Here is a 10,394-nt window from a genome sequence, read left to right on the forward strand (position 1 = left end):
AGTTTCGTCCGTTAGGATACACAGTGCAGTTCCTTCCCGCTCTTCCTGCCCAGTTCATACCGAAATCGTAAAGAAAGACTCATTAGCCTGTTTGTTGCTTGTGCTGAGAACAAACATGGACAGCCCTGTGAAAGGGAATGGAAACAATTTCGAACACGTGATGTATTTAATCGAGTTTTTGTATGGAAGCACCTGTCATTACACAGTTAAGAGATGTGAGTGAACGGTCTTCGCTGCTGGCTGTTGGTTGATTGAGTCTTGCACATGCCCGGATGTAACACGGGGAGATGACACACCTCTACTTCCGGTCTTTTTCAGTAAGACAATGAGAAATGCTAAAACACAGGATTGTTACCAGAATATCATCTTTGATAAGACGATATATGTTCTACAGACAGAACCTTCGACTTATTGATAATAATGTGTACATGCCTGATGGCCTAATACAGTTCCTATGTACGCCCAGACTCTGGACACAGGAAAGGTTTTCCTTCACTGCGTGTTAATACTTTAAACTTTCCTGGCGCTTTCGTACAGAAGGCGTGAACCAATACAATATGTACCTGTATCTCTTGATACTTGGCATGTGTTAGATCGGGATAGTTGAGCCTGTACTCCAATATACAGGGAAGAATGTGAATGCCTAGCTCTGACTGTGAATCGACTGCCTTGTTTTATATTAATTCCTCTGTGTCATCTAACAGGGAACAATTGAATAGATTGTGAAACGACTGACATACTAACATCAACCATTGCAGGCACCGTGGCAAGTGGAATTCTTTCAATTAAAGTCGTAGATGTTATGCATGCTTTACTATACAATTAACAACTGTTTCTATGACCGTAAAGACACCATTTATTGTATTCCCTTATGACAGTAGTTCATTATACGCATTTCAACTAAAATACCAAGCAAGTGGACGGGATAAAGAAACCAACAGTTATATCCGTCAGTTCGTTACAAATGTATTTTACTATAATGTCAAAATTAGTGATTTACTCAATTCCTGTCTTAAGAATAATAATTAGTCCATTTATATTGCGCTAAATCCACACCGCCAGCATGCTCATAGCGCGGACAATTATTACTCCAGATAACCCGCACTGCTTGCCTGTGAGGCGCTAGAGGGTTATATATAGTCACATGACTTATCCCACCGGATACCCATTTTCTGCTGGGTGAACAGAGGCAATTATGAACAAACTCACTTGCCTAAGATGAGACCAAATGCATCACATGTGCTTCTTGTTAAATATACCAACAAATGTTTACCACTTATTATTGAGAAATGAATGCTATAATAGATTAGTATTGTAATGGTACTAACACTTCATTATTCCGGGTGCCAAAGAAAGGTATCAGATGTATATAGAACAACTGTAGTTTTCTGTTGAACTCGAAAAGAGTACAAACAAATCATCCCTTCCCGGCACAAACCACTATGCTGCCGTTATCAGTCTGTGAGAGAAAGTCTGGAGTTCCGACCGCAGCCAAATCACTACACGCATGAATGGATTCACAAATTGTAATTAGGGGAGAATTAACCTACGTCCTCATAATCTAACGAAAATAGTCAATAGATAACCCATAACCCCCATTCATCCTTGAGTACACCATCGTTCCATATGTGAGTGAGTGAATATGGTGTTACGCCGCTTTTAGCAATGTTGCAGCAATATCGCGGCGGGGGACACCAGAAATGGTCTTCACACACTGTATCCATGTGATGAATCGAACTCGGTTCTTCGGCGTGACGAGCGAACGTTTTAACCACTAGCTACCCTACCGCCCCGCGTTACATATGTACATCCTGTTTATTCAAAACACTTATAGGTGTACTTGTTCCATTGTTAATTGTGTTTTTGTTGATTTAAGGAGCGTTCCTGGCCCCATATTTCTCGGTCCTGCTTCTGGGAGCTATGCCGGTGTTTCTCATGGAGATGTGTATGGGTCAGTTCAACAGACAAGGGCCTATTACTGTGTGGAAAATATCGCCCATGTTTAAAGGTAAGTGTGCAAGGAGCATCACTGGTTGGTTGGTTGGTTGTTGTTGTTCAACGCCACAATCAGCAGTATTCCAGCTATATTGCGGCGGTCTGTAAATAATCTAGTCTGTACCAGACAATCCAGTGATCAACAGCCTGAGGCAATGAATATTAACCATAACAGTCAAGTTGTTTTGTTGCGACTTGTATATACTCGAGCCTGACCAGAAGAAGAGTGATCGATATCATGAGCAACGTCCTACGTCGACGTCAGCAGGTACACGTCATGACGTCACTGAGCCTGACCTTCAGATCCATTACGTGGCATTTAGGGAAAGTACGGTTTGGTTTGGATCTACCCTACTAAAAGAAAGGAACAGAATCCTCAAAACTTTCATATGGATGTTGAAAATACGTTGAATATACGTTGAATATCCATAAGAAATCTTACCAAATCGTTGTTATCCTTCTGAACAAAGGATTTCACTTGTGATGTTCACTGACGTGTATTTGTACAGCACCATTTGGAACCAGAGATAAACAGGGCCCCGTTTCACAAAGCTCTCGTAAGCCTTAGATCTCGTAAACTTTCTCGTAGCATTGTTTTATATGGAAGTACTAGAAGCCTCGTAATTTTAAGATCTCGTAACAATGCGACAATTCGTACAACGATTTTCGAAGCTTCTAGCGCTAAGATAGTCGAAAGTTAATGTTAATGTATGGCACTTACGACTATCTTAGCGCTAAGCGTCCAAAAATCTAGGCCCTGGACATGAGGAGGTACGAATGCTACGAGGATGAGATTTTAAGCTTACGAGAGCTTTGTTTTTCAACCGCCATCAGTGGTTATAGGAGTTTGGGATGTTTATGTTCTTCTTCATAGTATGGTTCTTTTTGGCATATAATGTATATTTAGGAGATAAACATACTGTGTTGGAAAATCAGAGGTATATAACGAAATTATAATAGCTCTAAATTTGATATAAAACCGAACGTGATTATTACCTCTGAATGACTTTAATTAACCAACCACAATCCAGTATTTACTGAAGTCATGGAAGAATTATATTTATGTTTGTCATTTTTAAACCTAAAACATTAATAAATCAATGTCTGTATATATGTATTATGGAAAGGCAACTAAGTTTGACAGAGTTTGCCTACTTCCAATGACCATTATGTAAGTAAAGTAGCCTATGGTTAAAAACCGAGAGTAGACGTAATTGCTTCTGCACCTGCACAGGTGCCTGGGCCGCAATATCTAGGGTAGTAACAGATAGTTGCATCCGCTCTGTTTTATAACTTATTTGTAAGTCAGTCAGTACTTTCAAGATAAATCATCCTCAAAAACAATACCCATTTACCTCAACTTACTGGGAAAGGCGTAGTAGTTGCCGTGATAGTAGTAGAAGTTGGCGTATAGTAGTTGCAGAAATAGGATTTGTGATAGTGGTAGTAGATACAGGGATCATTGTAGTTGAGGGAGACAAAGGGAGTAATATCAGTAGTTGTAGTGTTAGAACATGTAGTAGCAGATGTTGCAGTAGATGTTGTAGTGTGAGAACAGCAACGTTAGCCCGTGTGAGCCATTCTTCATACCCCGCAGCGTTTACGTGGTTACATCAACAGGTTAGGCACTAAAATAGGTCGCCACAACCTTCCAAGTCGTAACACAGCACTGATGTTACGATATTTAGGATACATGTTTAAAAAGTCCAATCACATACCAAAGAGTGTTTATGACGTGATGTGAAGATTTTAGCAAGTGGTTCTTTGCTATGTCTCAGCAACCGCGCATACACCTATAACGAGCACGACGGTTATAACGAGCTCAAAGGGACCAGTAATTTTAGTTCGTTATAACCGTAGTTACACTCATTTCAACTAACATGTACAGCCAGTGTTGGCCCCAAACACTTCGTTATATCCGTCAAATCGTTCAAAGCGTGTTCATTATCAACATAGTTGCTGTATTTCAGTATGTGACACGACGTATTACTCTGTCTCACAGTCTTTGAACCAAATTTTTCCTTCCGCGCAGCCCTTTCTGCAAAGGAAGCAAGTCTAGATTTCCACGGGCTGGACCTCCTTTTCAGTTTAAAAGACATAATTTGTTTCTATCAACGAAAAAAAGGGAAAAAAAGATTCTGTGTCTACGCTGCGTATCAGTTTCAAGCCAACATACACACATGGTAGAAATTTACAAACCACAAACATGCCGTGGCACAAGGAATACATGGATTGTATTTGGCAGAAATCAGGTACATATGATCATCGGATTACAGCACTACCAAGGCACGCAATTCTTCAAAGGTAGCTGTGTCGCATTATATAATTGGGCCGCCAAATGCTTTATGTTCTCCATCTGACTTCAGGTATAGGTTTTGCCTCCTGTTTCATGGCCTACATCGTTGCCTTCTACTACAACATCATCATCGGCTGGAGCTTCTTCTACCTGTTCTCCTCCTTCACGTGGACGCTGCCCTGGACGACCTGCAACAACGCCTGGAACAGCCGCGACTGCTGGGAAGTCGAGTGGGCCAATAACGAAACCCACAACAACAGGACCTACAACGATAACACATCCGTCTCGTCCACCATGGAGTTCTTTGAGTAAGTGTGATATTGTATATATCTACCTGAGTAAAAACGTTGTATTGTGTGCCCGTTATATAATACCCACCTTATCAAGGCATCCCACAATGATCCCCTGTGGGGGGTCGAACACGGATTATTTCGATGAGGCAACGCTTTAACCTCCAGGCTACTCCAGCCCTCTTCTACAGAGGTATCTTTGTTTCACTTCATGTGGAATGAGATGCCAGATTGACCATTTTTAGATAATCCTAAAACCTAAGTGTCTTTGCCAAATTCGGGCATATCGATTGTGCCTAAAGTTTACTAAGCCTTATTGATATGCATACAGAAACAGACCAGCAAGGTGAGGGTCAGTTGGCGCCCATCGGGATGCCTACTTATTGCCAAAATATATAACATATGTTATATTTGGGATTACACTTTCTTTGTAAAGTACAGATTCTAGTACTTTTGATGGGTTGAGACCCATCCGGGATTCGAACCCACACCCTCAGAGTCAGGCTCCTAATCGCCAGCACACAAAGTCAGACGCCTAGACCGCTCAGCCACCGCGACTCTGAGGGTGTGGGTTCGAATCCCGGATGGGACTCAACCCAACAAAAGTACTAGAATCTGTACTTTACAAAGAAAGTGTAATCCCACATATAACATATGTTACATTTGGCCACTTTCTAAAATGGCATTGTGTACATAAAAAAATATATAACCCTTAATTCAAATAGAAGTTCCCTTTGAGGAAGAGTATCAAATTCACATTTTTTTTCTCGGTAAACTTTAGATGATATATACTAATGCCAATAATGGTTGTCACCCCCTTCAATTTTTTTATTTGGAGAGTGTGTGTGTGTGGGTGGGGGGGACAACCATTATTGGCATGAGTATATTTTGTTTGTATAATCTTTACTGAACTGACTGACTGAATATGGTTTTACGCCGCTTTTAGCAATATTCTAGCAATATCACGGCGGGGGACACCAGAAATGGGCTTCACACATTGTACCCATGTGGGGAATCGAACCCGGGTCTTCGGCGTGACGAGCGATTGATTTAACCACTAGGCTACCCCACCGCCCCATCTTTACTGAAGCACGACACAGGGTATAGAGGTTCCCTAAAGTATTAGTATTTTAAACTGTCAGTATTCTGTTTTATTTTGTACAAGTTTGTTTATGCTTGTGGAAAAGTTTGCAGAAAGATTCAACTCGTGAAGATCCGGGTTAGAATTGGTCTTCAGTAACCCATGCTTGTCGTAAGAGGCGACTGGGAACAGGTGGTCAGACTCACTGACTTGGTTGACACATGACATCGTGTCCCAATTGCGTAGATCTGTACTTATGCTGTTGATCACTGGCTTGTCTGGTCCAGACTCGATTATTTACAGATCTCCGCCATATAGTTGGAATATTGCTGAGTGCGGCGTTAAACAACAAACCAACTGTTTCACAGGAGACTCAATGGCAATTTAATGTTCTGGTTAAACAAGTTTGTTAATTAAAGGACGACGTCGATCGATACCCAACGACAGGAACACCTCAAGTATCACGTGACCATTCTGCACAGGACACCAGAAGTATGACTACCAATTAGAACTAATGTGTAAAAACACCTTCCTTGCACTCAAGATAATGTAAGCTTCGTTTTAGGACGAAGCAGCGCTTGGAATGAGCGCTCGATGAATACCTTTAACAGGTGAAGAAAAGATGCACTATAACCTCTACAACGTGTAATACAAGCTATTCCGCATTTAGCAGGGCAATGGATCATCATTAAAGTCATAATACAATCCCACATTCATAAGAGACTGACTCGGTTGAATTTTTGTGTTTCGTTAGGTGTTATGTATGACAAGCGGAAGTTCCAACATTCTATTCGCCCAATTAACACTGTTCGTAACAGTAACTTGTTTGTGATAAAGAAATGTCTTGACGTCCAGTGATGCTGTGTGTTTGTGAGGATGCCAGACTGAGTAATGGAATTCCATCTTTCTTTGTTAAACAATGTGCTTGTTTGCAAGAGGCTTGCTGACATGCACACCCCAGGAGTTAAACAACTGCAGAACTCTGAAGTCAGTTGTGATGGATGAGGAAGTAGCCATTCACTTGGTGAAAGATGCTGATTCTGCTATCGGGAAACAATTAACATGGCGTCTGTCACCACAAAATTACAAGGACAAAGTGGATTCTTTAGATCATACAGACATGTTGCAGGGCAGGACTGCTTACTGCTTACCCTTACCGCGAACACCTGGTGTCATCACTGACTGCCGGTGATCCATTCGTATTATTTTCACACATTATTTCCTTTACACCGACCGGAATTTGTTTTTGAGGATTGTCAAGACTGGGTGTTCTTTTGCACTGACGTTCTATATTTTTCGTTTTCAGTGATGAGTGAGTGAGTCAGTGAATTGGTTTTACGCCGTCTTTACCAATATTCCAGTAATATCACGGCGGGGACACCAGAAATGGGCTTCATACATAGTACCCATGTGGGGAATCGAACCCGGGTCTTCGGCGTGACGAGCCAACGCTTTAACCACTAGGCTACCGCACCGCCCCTTTTCAGTGATGAAAGAACATATCAAAATTTGTAAGTAAGATTCATCGACTGCATTAAAGATGAATGGCCCGTACTCTGACTTTACTAGGTATTACGGTCATTAATCACGACCCCGGGTGAGAATATCGCCCCCAGCAACCCACATTGTTCGCAAGATGTGCCTAAGTGGATCGTGTGGCCAGGGTCAGTGACGTGGTTGAGTTCACGTCATCGGACCAGTTATGTGGATGGGCGCTCATGATGTCGATCACTGGTTTTCTTGTACAAATGTATATAACTCAAGACTTGATTACTAACAGAAGCCCTCATATATAATCATAGGAATAATTATCTTGTCAGTCTGGTCGCAACAACGTTGTACAACACAGGGACATATATATTCCATCATTGGGAGTAGGGGCATGGTGTCCTTAATTGTTTAGTGAATGTCAAATATAACGCTGGAAGTTCTATTTCCACACATAAGGTACCAGTTACTCGCTGTCTACGAAACACTTTTCCACTCATATTCTCCGCATTCTGTCACCATGTCATAACAGGATATATATATACATGTAATCTGATGTACAAGAGAAAGAACACGCTTGTTTGGGATTATTTCCCCAAAAATACACTTTTACCATTTAGCTACCCCACCGCCCTAAATGTTTAAAGAGTTCCCTTGGCCGGTTTCGGTCTCTCCCCACCGCTAACACACAGGCAACCCGGGTATTATTTCTGAAACTCATATCTGGTGTCCCCCGCCATGATATTGCTGGAATAATGCAAAAAGCGGCCTAAAACCCTATTCACTCATTCACTACGTTTTGTTGGGGCGTATATATTACCATCTCCTTTACTTTAATGAAAAACATTCATGTATGTTTCACAGTCACAATAAAATCCATTATATTTTAGGTTTGGCTTTTCAGAGAAATAATGTTCGCTAACTTTGAGTGCTTTACGGTCATCAGTGAATCACATTTAGAGGTATCAAGACACTGTTGATTCATTAGAAAGTTTCCCCTACGTCGACAGAGCTTTACTACTATCGTGTACTATCACTACAGCAATGGCCAGTTGAGCTTCCTCAACAGGGTGTCTGGAACCCTGCCATGTTTGTTTTGTACAAGTAGTGATAAGGTACTACTGGTGATAACCAGAAAGTGTAGAAAAACACATGGTAGTGTCTTGGTGACCTAGTTTAGAATCCGTGAAGGGATAGAGTTAGTGTTCAGCAACACATGCTTGTGGCGACTAACGGAACCGGGTGGTCAGGCTCGCTGACTTGGTTGACATATGTCATCGGTTCCCAATTGCGGACATCGATGCTGATGATGTTCATCACTGGCTTGTACAGACTCGACTATTTACAGACCACCACCGTATAGTTGGAACAAACAAACAAACAACCTAGTTTAGTTATCACCAGTAGAAGCATAAAATCACTGGATTGCCTGGTCCTGATTCGATTATGTACAGACTGCATTCGTTTTGCTGAGAGCGGCAGTTAACCAAACAGTACCCATCATCATATCACATAATAAAAGTATCACAGGCACATATTTGTACCAAAGCTGAATTCAGGGGTCGGCGACTATCTTTGAACCAATCGTTTTCATTCAGTTCCACATGGCGACGCGTTCAGGAGCTGCTCCTTCTGTGCTCATACATGTCATTTTGTTCTATCAATGTTTTACATAATTTACTACATGTCCTTCTGCGGTGCGAATATGTTAACAGTCATATGCAAAACTTCAAATGAAATGAAATAGAAATAAATATATGACGTGGTGTATTTTAGGCTGAAATCAGTGATTCACATGCCTGCATTACGATAAACACGTCATCTTACTCGATGTAACTCTGTAAAACCAATTGAAGACAACAGTTTATTAGCCAGTAATTAGCACGTCCATTAGAGAGTTGTAGTCTCAATTAAATACAAATCGTCCGGTCCAACGAGTACAGAAATGTACATTTATCCATCAAAACTGTTTTCCACTGGAGAATATATATATTGCTTGTGCGAGATCAAACGACAGTAGATTTTGTACAATGCCCTGATATCATCAATTACATGACTCACAATTATTAGACATCATAAACTTGATAACGTCATGACATCGCTGCAGTTCAGATCTAATGGCAGTACCGTGTTCAAAGATTTTTCATTGAAAATTGAGTGATTTTTGGTGATAGATAGAATCTCACCCTAGTGTCTACTGATATCAATTTTATCAACACTCGTTGATAAAAGTAAACATATATTTGTAACTCTATAAACGAGTGTTGATATAATAGATATCAGTAGACACTTAGGTGAGATTCTCTATATGTACACTTGCAAATTGCCACGTGATATCTGCAATACATGCGTGGCTATCGAAGGCTATTTATTCTGCTGACGTCTATAAATAGAACTAAACGCAATCTTACCAAGTGTTCACCATGACTTGATACTACGAATAGAGTTATACATTTGATATAAACATCCTGGTCATATAACAGAGTGGTTATATCGCTTCCTGGTCACATAGTGGACTGGTCACATAGCGTCCCTTTTCTCCCAACAGACGGGGTGTACTGAACCTTCACAAGAGTTCCGGTATAGATGACCTCGGTCCAGTGAGATGGCAGCTGGCACTGTGTACTCTACTGACCTTCACCCTCCTTTACTTCTGTCTCTGGAAGGGAGTGAAAAGTACAGGCAAGGTACGTACTGTTTTTCTCAAGAATGTCAATTTGACTAAATTATGAGAACAGTTGTATATCTTTCTGTCAATACATATAATAAACGGTAAAATATTTGACATGTCCTTTTTCATCCTTTTATTTCCTTTCTAAGATGCAAAAGATTGTCATTAACTATTTCAATACTTATGGAATTTATTACATGTATAGCTCCGAGCCGACACACCGTGCCTAATGTTGACGTAGGCGGGGTAACAACAAGTACCATGTTTAAAGTATTACAGAAAATAGAGGCCGGGGAATCTGACAGCAATGTCCACTATTCCACCGAAGCGGCTGTTAATAAGAACAAAGTATTTGTATTGTAAAATCAGTAAGTTAAGGCACGTTTTTGAATTCAATACATGTTTTAACAGTGAAAATTCCGTCGATGGAAGGTATCATATGATCGTAACAGTCTTAATATGTAGTTATGTTTATGAAGAAAACTGAGTCATATAACAGTATATTCACTCACATATAATGAAATGTAGGTTCTTGTAAATAGAACGCCTGACGTCTGTTCGACAACAATGCAA

The 10,394-nt window shown here is 40.7% G+C and overlaps 1 protein-coding gene across 1 annotated transcript in view; it reads left to right on the forward strand.

Annotated features, from left to right (window-relative positions):
* LOC124262729 (sodium-dependent dopamine transporter-like) overlaps positions 1-10,394 on the forward strand; it is a 69,496-nt gene that overhangs the window by 32,587 nt on the left and 26,515 nt on the right. Inside the window, exons 3-5 of the mRNA XM_046697278.1 lie at positions 1,877-2,008; positions 4,362-4,599; positions 9,699-9,837. Of these exons, the coding sequence (XP_046553234.1) occupies positions 1,877-2,008; positions 4,362-4,599; positions 9,699-9,837 (509 nt within the window). The remainder of the gene's footprint in view (positions 1-1,876; positions 2,009-4,361; positions 4,600-9,698; positions 9,838-10,394) is intronic.

The sequence above is a fragment of the Haliotis rubra genome, unplaced genomic scaffold (genome assembly GCF_003918875.1).
Source record: "Haliotis rubra isolate DU_JTF1 unplaced genomic scaffold, ASM391887v1 Scf12, whole genome shotgun sequence".
NCBI classification, from domain to species: domain Eukaryota; kingdom Metazoa; phylum Mollusca; class Gastropoda; order Lepetellida; family Haliotidae; genus Haliotis; species Haliotis rubra.